The 14,124-nt window shown below is 46.2% G+C and overlaps 1 protein-coding gene across 5 annotated transcripts in view; it reads left to right on the forward strand.

The window, feature by feature from the left end:
* SLC6A4 (solute carrier family 6 member 4) overlaps nt 1-14,124 on the forward strand; it is a 46,207-nt gene that overhangs the window by 28,000 nt on the left and 4,083 nt on the right. For all 5 annotated transcript variants that reach the window (XM_061604722.1, XM_061604723.1, XM_061604720.1 and 2 more), the window contains 7 exons: nt 549-683; nt 2,240-2,343; nt 4,041-4,168; nt 7,389-7,501; nt 8,305-8,436; nt 9,953-10,052; nt 10,885-10,985. In XM_061604722.1, coding sequence (XP_061460706.1) covers nt 549-683; nt 2,240-2,343; nt 4,041-4,168; nt 7,389-7,501; nt 8,305-8,436; nt 9,953-10,052; nt 10,885-10,985 — 813 coding nt within the window. The remainder of the gene's footprint in view (nt 1-548; nt 684-2,239; nt 2,344-4,040; nt 4,169-7,388; nt 7,502-8,304; nt 8,437-9,952; nt 10,053-10,884; nt 10,986-14,124) is intronic.

The raw sequence follows: 14,124 nt of genomic DNA on the forward strand, positions 1-14,124 counted from the left end.
TCAGGGCAAAGGTGGCCCTTCAGGCCTCTCTGTCTGGCCCCCAGGCCTCTCCCCTCACCAGCCCTGCTCTGCACTCTCCTCAAGTGCTTTTGAATGGTTTGAATTTGTGTTCTTCATATGTAATAATGTATCTTGCTTGCCTGGCTGGAGAATGGAGAGATGTGGTGTGTTTGTAGAAACCTCTGACTTCTGCATGGCTGGAATATAACTTACTGTACAAAGTTAAGCGTGACAGCCATTACTCTGCCTACTCTTGTCTCTGGTCCAGCTCAGACATTTTTATTTGCCTGGGCCTTTGGAAGGGGATGGAGATATCCAGGCACTAAAGGTTTTTAAACTCATTTTTACTGTTTTGGGATGTGGTCTCATCTGATTTCATGTTGTTGGCCTCGTTGGGCACCCTTTTGGGGGCCAGTGGGCTATACATTTAATAAATTAACATTGCCTTTAATACACAGCATCATTTTCCTCCTTCGTATTGGTGGTTTTCCTTGGGCAGATCCTTAGCAGAAACAAACCTTTAGTCCCTTGATTTCTTCTCCAAACAGGTCGTGTGGGTGACTGCCACGTTCCCTTATGTCATACTCTTTATACTTTTAATACGGGGTGCTACTTTGCCCGGGGCCTGGAGAGGGGTACTCTACTACTTGAAGCCCGACTGGGAGAAACTTCTTACTACCGAGGTAAGGGGGAAGGGGGGGGAAGCAGATGAATGGATCGGCTTTCTTAAAGTCCCATGACAAATGCAGACTGTAGCACTTGGGTTGGGGTTGGGGGGCAGGGTGAGCCACGGATCTGTCGACCTTCCCCAATCTGGCACCCTCCAAGTGTTCTGATACTCCCAGCGGCCCACATGGCCAGGGGTCAGAGATTATGGCATTTGAAATCTAGCAACATCTACAGGGAAAGGCTACATGACTAGTCATGCTCAGCTGCCTGTCCTTTAAAACTGGTGCTTTTGAAGACTGCCAGTGCCACCACCCACCCACCATGTTCATTTTCAAAAATGGCACCTCTTTCTGAGTGCTTTCAAATACCCTTAAATGGAGGCTTGAACCTGCAGGAAATCTACAGCACACGCCAGTGTCATTTTCCCCTGCTTAGTTATGAAAGTCTCGGGGGGGGGAGGGAGAGATCTTGGCCCTCTAAGTAATAAATACAGCTAGTACTGAGATTACGGGTTGTAATATTTGCCAGCCGGCAGCCTCCCGGTTGATAGGAGAGAGTTCAATGAAAAGGAAATGAAGACACACCGTCCTCTGATAAAGCCACGTCTCCAATAATGCCCCATTGCCTCCCCTAAAAGTAATAAAGGGCGTTGGTATTGTACTGAATGTATCCAAAATGAGGAGAGAGACCAGATTACCATCTCTGTGCTGCTGTTTGGCCATGAAGCTTTTGCTTGCCGGCCGCTCGGAGAGAAAAGACGTGTGAAGTTGGGCAGCGCTCAGCTCTGAGCCCAGGAAGTAAAAAGGAACTGGTTTGTTCTGGAGAAAATAGGAGAGATAAGATGGCTGGCCAAGAAAGGGATTTTGGGGTGATGGGTGAAGGAGGGTAGTTCAGATGTCGACCCAGTGTGTGCCAGCGGTAAAAATAATAAAGGCCGTTAAGAAAGGTGCTAAGAATAAATCTGCTGATGTTGTGATGCTGATCAAAGGTGTGTCGCAACAGCAGCACCACCACCATACAAACAGATGGTAAAAAAAATTAAGGAATTGATTCCCCAAATGCATTTTTGGGTTAGTGAGTTATGGTTCTGGCCTGATTGAAGACTACTGGGGGAGACAACGCTGTGTGAGATGGAGCAAGGATCTCACTCAGGCTCCAAAGGTGCCGCAGGATAATCACGGCGAGGGAACTCTTTCTCTATAAGGGAAGGCTGTAGGATTTGGCTCGTTTTAATTTAGAAAAACAGGTGACTAAATTGCAAGATTATGCAAGTTGTAGAGAAAATGGATAATCTCTCTCTCTCTTTCACATAAAACTGCAACTTGGGAGTCACTCAATGAAACTGATTGGCAGGAGATTCAGAACAAACACCAAAAAAACCAAAACCCAACTTCACACACTGCATTATTAATCTATGGAAATCACTGGCACAAGCTGCAGAGATGGTGGTCACTAGCTAGATGGCCAACCAGGGAGGCCTCCTCAGCATCCAAAACGGCTTGTCTGGCATTTGTCTTTTATGGACACTCTTTTGGTCAGCTGCATCTGTTGCTTCTCTCTCTCTTTTTAGGTGTGGATTGATGCAGCTGCTCAGATTTTCTTCTCTCTTGGCCCAGGATTTGGGGTCCTCCTAGCCTTTGCAAGCTACAACAAGTTTCATAACAACTGCTACCAGTGAGTTCTCTCAAGAAGGAAAGCTACTGGGGAGCGAAAAAACACTCTAGCCACAATTTGAGGCACCATTGGGGAGGGGAGGGCTGTAACGCACGTGCTGATCTACAAAGAAACAACTCAGTGCTGGAGCCTACCCTGTACATAAAATGGGGACAATAATGGCAGTGCTGCACTGACCTGAAATTCAATATGCAATGATACAGGAGAGGGCATTCTCAGTACAGGTGTCCTGAATGTGGAATGCCCTCCCCAATAGGGCTAGTGACGAGTTTCTGACATCAGGTAAAGACCTATGGGTTGTATTCAACCAAGTTCTACTTAGGGTAGACTCACTGAAATTAAGGAGCCTAAGATAGTCCTGCCTATTTAGTTCAATGGGTCTACTCTGTGTAGGACTAGCATTGAATACCACCCAATATATTTACCCAGGTCTTTGGGTGAATTGTTGGCCACTGAATCTGTTGTTAAGAGGACATGTTGGTGTCTTATTACATGATGGGCTTTATTGTTATGCATTAGGTTTTCATGCATTCTGATTATAACCCATTCAAGGATTGTTTTTAGTAATGAAGAGATGGAAGGAAATATTTCAAGTACATAAATGCATGCAAGACCCTTCTGTGTATGAGAGCCCCTGCCAGTCAGAGCCCAGACAATACTGGGCTAGGTGGTATAATAGGTTGACCTATCTTCATAAGGGAGGAACCTTAGTTCAGAGGGTAGAGCCCTTGGTTTGCATGCAGAAGGCCCCAGGTTTGATCCCCAGTGGCATCTCCAGGTGAAGGACCTCAGCCGGTAGGTGATGGGCAAGATCTCTTTCTGCCCAAGATCCTGGAGTCATTGGTAATCAAACTGGACCAGGAGCAGCCACTGTGGTGCCCTCCAGATGTTGTTAGACTACAGCTCCAGTCATCCCTGATTACTGGCCATGTTTACTGAGGCTGATGGTAGATGGAGACCACCACATCTGAAGGGCATCACATTGGCTACCCCTGAAAAGGATCAGGCAGCATGTGATGGGAAGGGCCCTCTGCCAGAGGCCCTGGAGAGCCGCTGCTTGTAAGATAGTCCTAGGCTAATTTAAATCAATGGGCTGAGCATATTTTAACAGAATTACTCCCAGCTCAGTAGTAGAGCTCACACATTGCTTGCAAAAAGGTCCCAGATTCAGTCCCTGGTGTCTCCACTTGGAACTTGCGCAACTGAGCTGAGAAAGATTTCTCTCCAGCCAAGGCCCCAGAGATGATGGGGAAGGCCCTGAAGTCAGAGCAGTTAATACTAGGCTAGATGCACAAAGAGTCTGACTTGGTATAAGGTACAGAACGACAATTATTTCTTCACTATGTAGACCCAAGGTGTATTACAGCAATTTTAAAACACAATATTAAAAATCAGTTAAATCAATTTACAACAAAAGTAATACTGTGGGTCCTAATTATTTACTAGAGCTTGGGTTCTTATATTCTGGTGTAAAGGAACACGGCAACATCGGTTCAGCCCCCCACCAGCACCATAAATCCCCACTGGCCCTGGCCACCCAATTCCAAGCTGCTTCTCTTGATGCTATTCCTTCCTGCCCTACTATCCCAGGACAATAGTGTGCCCAACTGGAGGGTGCAAGGAGCAGGTATGGGGGGAGGGGGTTGTATCGTAAGCATGTCCTGATTCTCAGAAGGGTATGCGGGTTTTCATTGCAGGGATGCTATAGTGACCAGCACAGTGAACTGCATGACGAGTTTTGTTTCCGGGTTCGTCATCTTCACTGTGCTTGGCTACATGGCTGAGATGAGGAACCAAGAAGTGTCAGAGGTTGCCAGAGATACTGGTGAGTAAGGAGCAGTGGACGAATGTGTCAATTTCTGTTTCAATCAGTTTCTCATTTTTTTCCTCTCTTAAGTTCGGTTTGCCCCATTTCTGCAGTAGTTTACGTTGTTGTTTTTTAAAAAGTCACCACTAAAATGTATCCTAACAGATGTATTTTTGTTTGCAGTTTTCTGTAATATATGTAAGCAATCTTCCCTAATATATGTGTTTTTACAAGCAATTTTCCCTCATATAATGCATATTTGTATGTTTGACTAATATAAGCATTTTTGTGTGCACCTTCCCCTAGTACACACTTCCTTTTGTACACACTGTTTTGGTTTGAGAACTGCATTGCAAAATTTGGAGAAGTGTGAGCTTGAAGGTTAGCTATGTTTCAGGTGACATATTGATCCGGGAAGTGTGAATTATGTAGGTTTGTCTTTAATATGAACCAAAGAAATTTCTTCCCAATTGCTATAAGTAACCCTTTCCTTGAGTGCTATCGTATTTCCTGTGACATTCTGGTGCGAGTTGTCCTGCAGAGGATCTTATGCATCCTAAGGAAGTCTGCTTGGCCCTCTTAATACAGCAGGACCTCAGGCACCGCTGTGTCTTGATATGCAGATGAGTGTACAGGAAGGGCTGGATCCAGTGAGCAATGTTCATCTCATGTTCAATGCTTGCATGTACAAGGACCCACGGTCCACCCCTGGCACCTCCAGTTTTCTTTCAAAAAATGGTTAGGATGCAGGTGATGGGGAAGATCCTTTTCTGCTGGAGAGCCTGGAAAGTCACTACTATAGTCACAGTACTGGACTAGGTGGTTAACATTCTGACCTGGCATAAGGCAGCTTCCTGTGTCCCTATGGAACGTGTTTCATTGGCCAACTGCGTTTCTCACAACTCCTTTCTCATTGGGTGATTTCTCAAGCACTTGCTTGGCTGACCAGTTCTGATACAATGGCAGGATGCTGGCAAACTAGAAAAAGAAGGCACCACAAGGGATGGTCAAGGGCCTCAAAGACAAAAGAGACTCAGCCTTGGAGAGGCTCAGTATGTCCAGTTGGCCAGAGAGCATTGCAGGAGATGTAGATATAACCCAACACTTGGAAGAGCTTCTTAATTCTCAAATCAGGGCAGTCTGGCTGGCTGCTTTGCATGGAGAAAGGTCCCAGGGTCAATGCCTAGAAACTCCAGACAGGGCTAAAACCCTGAATGTAGATCAGCCTTCCTAAACAGGTGCCCTCCAGATGTTGCTGGTCTCCAGCTCCCATCAGCCTCATCCAACATGACCAATGGTCAGGGATGATGGAAGTTCAGCAACATTCAATGAAGCTGAATGGTGAAAGATTCAGGACAGACAAAAGAAAGGCCTTCATACAGCACATAGCAAGAGCAACCTGGATGGTTTTAAAAGAGATTCACACAAATTCATGGAGGATATCTACTAACCATGAAGGTTATGTTCTTACCTGAATGCCAGTTGCTGGGAGCTACAGGAGGAGAGAGTGCTCCTGTGTTGTGGGCTTCCCACTGGGGCATCTGCTTGGCCACTGTAAGAACGGGACACTAGACTAGATGGGCACCAGGTTGGGGAAAGCTGCTATAGACAACACTGCGCTGGATGGACCAATGGTCTGACTTGGTATAAGTCAGCTTCCTATGAGGTAGGGAATTCTCCTTGGTTGGAAGTCTTTGAGACAAAGTTGGGAAAGCCTCTGTTTGGGATGCGAGGACAGCGAAGCTGAAAGACAGAGACTGACTGGCTGTTTCAGAACAAAGTCCAGCATGCTATTACTTCCTTGTTTGGCCTGGCTTCTGAACGTGAATTTAGCTATTATGTGTAGCATCCTCCTTGAAAAATATACAGATCTCTGGTGTCTGCCAATGACAAGGCACGGGATGGTCTCAAACCTGTAACCTTTTGCCCTTACATGCTCTGCCAGCTAGTTGCTTGTAACAGGCGTCTGAAGGCTGTCAAGATGAAATGCTGTTTGTACCAAGGGACAAAGCCACTCCCTTCCCGGATCTCTTGCTACCGCAGGCTCCTTGCAGGCACCCATAGGGTCAAGCCTGCCAATCAGTTTGGCTCTGCACAATGCTTTTGTTGGCAAAAGTATAGCTACTGGCCATAATCACACATGCCTTAGTTACATAAAGGTTAGATCACCACAACACGCCTTAAGTTGGGCCTGCCTCTGAAAAGCTTTCGGAAACTTCTGCTGGTCCAAACTGCGTCAGCTAGAGTTTCAACCGGAGCCAGTTTATATTTTATTGTATTTTAATTGTTTGTTGTATTTTGATGATGTAAGCTGCTCTAGGGATTTGTTTAAGGGTGCGGCATGACTGCTCAATATAAACAAAAAAATAAAAATTTGGGGAAGACTCCATCATTGTGCTGACTGATTTGGTTCCTGGCCTGCTCTACAATTTAAAGCCTGAAACGGGTTAGGTCTTAACTGTTAGGGCCAGGTAACATGAAGAACTATCTCCTTCAACACCATCCTGCCCGAGCACCCATGGGTGGTGAACATCGTGCCCTCCAGAAGTTGTAGGACTTTCGGGCTTCCCTTTAGGGCATCTGGCTGAAAACAGGATACAGGACCAGATGGCCACTGTCCTGACCCATCATGCTCTCCCTATGTAGAACTCCAACTCCCATCAGCCCCAGCCAGCATGGCTAATGGTCAGGGTTGATGGGAGTTGCAGTCAAACAACTTCTAGAGGATACCTCCTTGGCTACCCTGACTCAGACCTTTGGGGGGGGCTCTCCTCGATGCCTTCTTGCAATTGGTAGGAACATGGAACAGAGACTTCACTATTATGGCGTCAAGGCTGTGGAACTCCCTGTCACAGGAGATCAGACAGGCTCCCTTCCTAACGAGTTTCAGATGCCAGGTTAAAACATTGTTTTCTGGTGGTGGTAGTGGTGCGAATGTTGTTTTCTAGTGGTGGCAGGGAGGCATGGTCACAGCCTAACTGGCTCTGAGAGGAGTGACTGATTATTTATGCTGCTGAATATCAGCTGTGCTGGTTGGCTTGTTTTTATCTTATCTACTGTATGGCTGTGTGTCAACTTATATTGTCATTGGCCACTGTGTTACAAGTCGGAAGGCTAGGACATAAAAAAATTAATCCCTGAGGAAACAGAGTGAGGCACGTGGGGAGTCTTATTCTCAAGGCGACGAGGTGGGTGGAGGCATGATCTGTCTTGACTCTGTAATGTCATTGTCTGACAGGACCCAGCCTCCTGTTCATCACCTATGCAGAGGCCATCGCAAATATGCCCGCCTCCACCTTCTTTGCCATTATATTCTTCCTGATGTTAATCACTCTGGGACTGGACAGCACGGTAAGCAATGGTAGTTCAGTAGAAGGGCCAGGGTGGGGGTGACTGAAGGCAGACTTATTCCATGCCCAGCAAGAATGGAAACACTATCTCTTTGGATAAGCTCAGCTGGCGTTGGAGCTGGAACACCGATGCCTGGCTAGCTGGTAAGCAAGGAAGATCCCCCCCCTTCCTCTGGGGTGAAGTCTACACCAGCTTTCCCAAACCTGGTGCCTTCCAGATGTTTTGGACTACAACTCCTATCAGTCCCAGTCGGCATGGCCATTGTGGACCACAGCTCCCATCAGCTCCTGGGTCCTATTGGAGTTGCAGCTGGGTCTGATGGGAGTTGTAGTCCAAAACACCTGGAGGATGCCTGGCTGGGGGTGGCTGGCCTCCACCAAGGAACTGCATCATTTCCCTTGGGAGGAGGCATGCTCAAGTTACAGGAAGCCAGATTTTGACTGAACATCAGGAAAAACTTCCTAACTGTTAGAGGAGTTCGACAATGGAACTAACTACTTAGTGGAGGCGTTCGAGAGGCAGCTGGACAGCCACCTGTATTCTGTAAGTTGGATTCCTGCATTGAGCAGGGGGTTGACTCGAGGGTCTTATAGGCCCCTTCCAACTCTACTATTCTATGAAAATCAGATTGTAGCCTTTGAGGCATAGGTGGTGTATGATCTGCCTGGCCTGGCCTCAGCTTGTGTGGTTATTCCTTAACCCTGAAAACAGGTTCAGTTTTACAAGTGCAAACACCAAATCCTTCAAATCTTCTAAGAACAGGCTGCCTTTCTTTTGCTGACTCCTCAGTGTGCTTTTCCCAGTTTGCAGGCCTGGAAGGGGTAATTACTGCTGTCCTGGATGAATTCCCGCACATCTGGAGCAAGCGCCGGGAGCTGTTTGTGTTGGGCTTCATCGTGACCTGCTTCATGGGTGCACTGTCAACGTTGACCTTTGTGAGTAGCACACATTTTCAAGACCAGCCAGGCAGTGCGCAATCTGAGATTCGAGGAGGGATAGGTGAATCGGTCAATTTCAGTTCATCTCAGTTTCTCATTTTTCTAACTTGAAATTCAGTTCTCCACATTTCTGTAGCAATTTGCATTTAAAAGAAACACTTAATATTTTAGTCAAATTTCTCCTAATAAATTTTTGCAAAGCAATTTTCCCTAATATAATGCATTCATGTATGTTATTCTCACTAATGTGCGGATTCTCATGCACGCTTTCCCCTAATACTTTTTAATTAATTAATACTAGTAATTTTTGTACACATTACATGGCTGAAGAACTGCAATGGAAAATTTGGCAAAGCACAAATTTTGGAGAATGGCTGTATTTTGGTTCAGATATTGTTTTGGAAAGAGCAGCTTTGGTTGGCTCACCTTTAAACACAAACTGAATCAAATTTCTCTCCAACCCTACCTCCAGGCACCAGGATCTCTTGAAATGCCACAGAGGATGCTAGAATGCAGCTCTTGGACCACAAACAGTTGTGTGCAATCCAAGATTTGTGCCAATCTCTGCAATGCTACAAGGGGATCTCTCTTTAGATTTACATCCTGCCTTTCCATAGATTCTGAATTTGCTTTAGAATCCAGTTATGAATGCTTCGTTTCCATACAGCCTTGATTGGGGCTGTTTTAAAACTGAATGTGCAGTTGCAAAACACTGTAAAATGGCAAGAGTGTTGTTAAGTGTCAATAATATTTAGGACATTCATAGTGAGCATTGAAAAGCCCACCCAGCGCTGCATAACATGCGGCGCCAGCTCTAATTCCAAAAAGGGCTTGTGGCGTCTCAAATTGTATGTCGTGGTGTTATGACGCCAACACACTGGATGAGACGCCAAGCTGGGCTACAGATAACGAATAATCTGATAGGGGAGGCATTGTTGCCAAGCATAAACGAACGTTCCATGAGCAGCTGATATTATGCATCGTGCTTTATCAGCAAATGCTCCTTGAATGGGAACGCTTCCTGTAAAATAGGAGCCCCAGTTCCTGCTGGAGGCACAACTTCCTTCCCTTCTGGGAAAGTCTGGATCCCGAGGGGGAAAGAACAGGAAGAAGGGTCTGCCTTCAGCTTTTCTCCCAATCATTGGGGTGGGGGATGATGACGTGCACCTTCAATACATTCTCACCGGGGTGGAAACAGAGAGGCATTGGTCCCATTGGATGACCTCATTCAAACCCCAGGAGAAATGCCTGCATTTCCCATTTGGCCTTTTTTTCTTCATGGTTGCTGCATTGTGCGAGGTAAAAGAAAGAAAGCCCGTTGGAGAAATTGGGTCATTGACACTGCTGAGGATTACTCAGGTTGTGCCGGTTCTGAAGAGAGCATCAGACTAAAGTATGTTCTCTGCTCCCTCTAGGATGAGCTCTATGAGCCGTACAGGCACAGTTCTTTCCCTTCTGGGAAATGGAGGCAAACTTCTTGTTTTTCATTGTCTTTCTCTCCCCCTCCCCCCAGGGTGGTGCATATGTGGTAAAGCTGTTTGAAGAATATGCCACAGGCCCAGCTGTGATAGCCGTGGTGTTCCTGGAATCCATTGCAGTGGCTTGGTTCTACGGTGAGGTTAACTGTGTGCCTGTGCACCTGCTGGCCAGACATTTCTCATGCAAATCCATCAAAGTTACATTCAATCGCTTTTGAGTAAGTGGAGTGGTAAGGCAGCGTCCACACTAAGGACGTGTTTAGAAAGGGAAGGCACACACATTTTAGGGCCTCCCTCGCAATAGGCAGCCAGTGGGGCACATGGGCCTTGCTAAAATCCCTACACCAGGCCCACTGCAGTTGCCCCCAGACTGTCAGTAGTTTGTGCATACCGGAAACGTAGGGTTTGCATAATAAAAGTTGAGTCAAGTGCTCTATCACCCCAAAAAATGTGGGATGAGCAAATGATTAATGGGAAGGCATATAACCATCATGCAGGCAAATCAGGATGAATGCTCATTGTCATATAATCTCCCCACAAACAAATCACAACAGATATTCAGCAAAGACTGGATATAGTCAAACCTTCACATAAACTTTGTGCAAGCAAATCAGGATGAATACTCAATAAAAATGCTCCCTGGAGAAGCCCTTTATCTGTGACTCTTTCCCTTCCACTTTTGCCTCTATTGTCCTCTCACCTTTTGCACAGTTGGCTGCCGTCACTCTAGGCCCACCTAGAGTGACCCTGTATACATACATGATGAGCCAACTCAGAAGTGAGCTCTGAGGTTCTGCAGAACTCTTTGGTTAGGAAGAGCAGCAGAAGGGTGCTGTGCAGCTTGAAAGTCTGCATGAAAATCTCAGCTGGCACAGTCTAAGCTATCACTGTTGTATCTTTTATCTGTTGAATCAAACTCATAAAAACACGACTTAACTTGGGTCTCATCCCATGTGACTATATGCAGGTGTCACCCAGTTCTGCAGTGACGTGAAGGAGATGCTTGGATTCAGCCCTGGATGGTTCTGGAGAATCTGCTGGGTGGCCGTCAGCCCTATATTCCTCCTGGTGAGTCCGACTGTCCAGTACCAACGTATAAGTGGCACCTGCCCCAGTGTGTTGTTGCCAGAATCTTGATTTAAGGTGGGAGGTGAGGAAGCTGCCTAAATGTGGTGGTGGTGAGTGCCTGGGGGGCGCTGTGTGTGTGTGTGTGTGTGTGTATGTGTGTGTGAGAGAGAGAGAGAGAGAGAGAGCGAGAGAGAGCGCCTGTCTGGGGAGCAAAGCGAGGGGGGGTTGGCAAGTGAAGCGCCCCCCTCATTTGTATCATAAAAACAACACGCACGCACACACGCAATGCCCTACCTCACAAAACTGCCTCTTGAAACATTGGAAGCTGCCCTGTTCAACGTCAGACCATTGGCCCATCTATCTCAGTATTGACTTTACACTGACTGGCAGTAGCTCTTCAGGGATCCCGCAGAGGGGACTTTCTCTCAGACCTACCGGGAGGCACCCGGGACTGAACCTGGGACCTTTTGCATGCCAAGCAGATGGTCTACCAGCTGCGCTATGGCTCTTCCCAGGTCCCACAGCTGGTTTGGCAAAGCCACTACCTCTGGAATAGATTTCCCACATGGCTCCTGGCAACACAAGAGCCACCCAAAACGTAGCATCTCTAAACATCGGTCCTTCACTTGCTTGGGCAGTGCCCACCAAGACACGTTGCTGCTTGAGACAAAAAACAGAAGATGGTGTTTCCCTCCTCCGCCCCCACTCCAAGTCGAAGTGGACGGTACCCAAGGCAGTAAATCCCACAAGTGCCTCTCCTGTCACCAGCAGTAAAAACACTACGGTAATACATTAACTATCCATTTGATGGCTTTTCATAACACCCAAAATCAGCTGCCTCAGACCTCCTCCCTCTGCCTAACAGTAGGGCTGGCCCTGTTCAAGTGCGTAGCCATATACTGTTCCCATTGGTCTCTGGATTGTGGCTCAGTCAGATCTTTACACGGGTTTCAGTGAATAATATTAAATCACGAATTGTGCAATTGTTTTAAAAAGGGTTTGTTTTGCCGCCCTGGGCTTCTACTGGGAGGAAGGGCAGGATATGAATCTAATAAATAAATAAATAAAATTTTAAAGGGATCAGACCTAACTTCTCTGAACAAAGGCACAGCATTTTTTAAAATCTAGTAACAAGGAGTGGGGGGAGAGTGGGAAGAGCATAAAAGCTGACTGACTGACAAGACACATTCAGGAGACACCTAGCTAAACATTTACAAAAGCAGATGGCACCTTTTTTTAAAAAAAATTTAATGTGTTTATATTGTTATAGGTTTATTGTACTTCTGATGTTTCTTGTCTTGTGAACCGCCCAGAGAGCTTCGCCTATGGGGCGGTCTATAAGTTTAATGAAATAAATAAATAAATAAATAAATAAAGGCAGAAGTAAGAGCCACTGTCCCTGCCACTGATTTGGCAAAGCTGTTCCTGGCACTATTAAACAAAGCCTTAATTTCCTGTTCCTAAATTAACTCAGCCTGCATTTTCAGGGTAGTTAGCACTCAGCATCCAGCAAGAAAGGAGAGGTGTCATGGCAAAATTGATGGCAAAAGGTTTAGGGCCTGTATGGTGATTTGAAGGGGGGGCGAACTCTGCTTGGGTGAAGAAAGTGTGTTAAATTTCCATTTTATTACCAGAAGAAGAAAAGGTACACATCAATCATATACATAAACACACAACTTTATGAGCCTGAGAAGATGAAATTAAAAACACTATACTGAGATGCTGTAATTGCTTAGTACAAATGGAGAACCCAGCAAAAATCTGTGTTCTCTGGATGTCTTGGTCTAATTTCTACCAAATGAAGTTTATGCCAAGAGCGTATTAAGTGGCCTCTGATTTTTTAAATTTTATTTATTTATTTATTAAATTTATAGCCCACCCTAGCTTCCAGAAGTAGCCCAGGGCAGCAAACAAAACACTAAAAACACTCTAAAACATCTTAAAAACAAAAGGGCTTTAAACAGATTAAAACAAAACATCTTTACAAACTTCTTTAAAAATATCTTAAAAAGCAATTCCAGCACAGACACAGACTGGGCTAAAGTCTCTACTTAAAAGACTTGTTGAAAGAGGAAGGTCTTCAGTAGGCGCCAAAAAGATAATAGAGATGGCGCCTGTCTAATATTTAAGAGGAGAGAATTCCAAAGGGAAGGTGCCACTGCGCTAAAGATCCGCTTCCTATGTTGTGCAGAACTGACCTGATAAGATGGTATCAGTAGGAGGCCCTCACCTGCAGAGCTCAATGATCAACTGAATATATGAGGGGTAAGACACTCTTTCAGGTATCCTGGTCCCAAGCTGCATATGGCTTCGTACACCAAAACTAAACCTTGGCCCGGAAGCTAATGGGCAGCCAGTGCAATTCTTTCAGCAGCAGGGTAACATGTTGGCGATACCCTACCCCTGTGAGCAGTTGCACCAGCTGCAGCTTCTGGACCAACCTCAAGGACAGCTCCACACAGAGTGCATTACAGTAATCCAGCCTGGAGGTTACCAGTGCATGGGCAACAGTGGTGAGGCTATCCCAGTCCAGAAATAGCCACAGCTGTCTTACCAGCTGAAGCTGGTAAAAGGCAGTCCATATTGTTCCTGCTTCTAATTTTTTGGCTGTTTGCTTGTTCTCTTTCATCAAGGATAGGGGATTTTAGGCCCAGGGGCTGAATATGGGTATCCAGCTCTCTCTACCCGGCCTTTGAAACTGTCTCCAGGGCACACATTTTAATGGCCCTGCTTTGCAACCTGTTGTTTGTTTTGGCCTGGCTGAAATATTTCCTTGAATCGTGCCCTCTTGCTTTCCTGGATGGAGGACAGAGAGAGGTGTGTGAGTGCATGTAAAAACTAGCCTGCTGTAGAAGAGTACTTTTGCATGTGGCCCTTAGAAGACTGCCCAGAAGGGAATGTGGCCCTCAGGCTGAAAAGGGTTCCCCACCTGTCTTTGAGGATCAGTTGGAACAGGAAGGGAACGGGACAGCAGTGGCTGGAGAGACCAACACTTGAAAGAGGGTGAAAGGAGCAGGGTGGATGTGTATGCACAAGGATGGCTGAAGATCTCCTCTAAGGAGGAAGCCCACACAAAGCGGACCCAAGGCATTTTGCTGCCTCAGGTGAAGGACAAGATTCCCACACACACACACCCCTT

This window comes from Rhineura floridana, chromosome 21 (assembly GCF_030035675.1).
Source record: "Rhineura floridana isolate rRhiFlo1 chromosome 21, rRhiFlo1.hap2, whole genome shotgun sequence".
Lineage (NCBI taxonomy): Eukaryota > Metazoa > Chordata > Lepidosauria > Squamata > Rhineuridae > Rhineura > Rhineura floridana.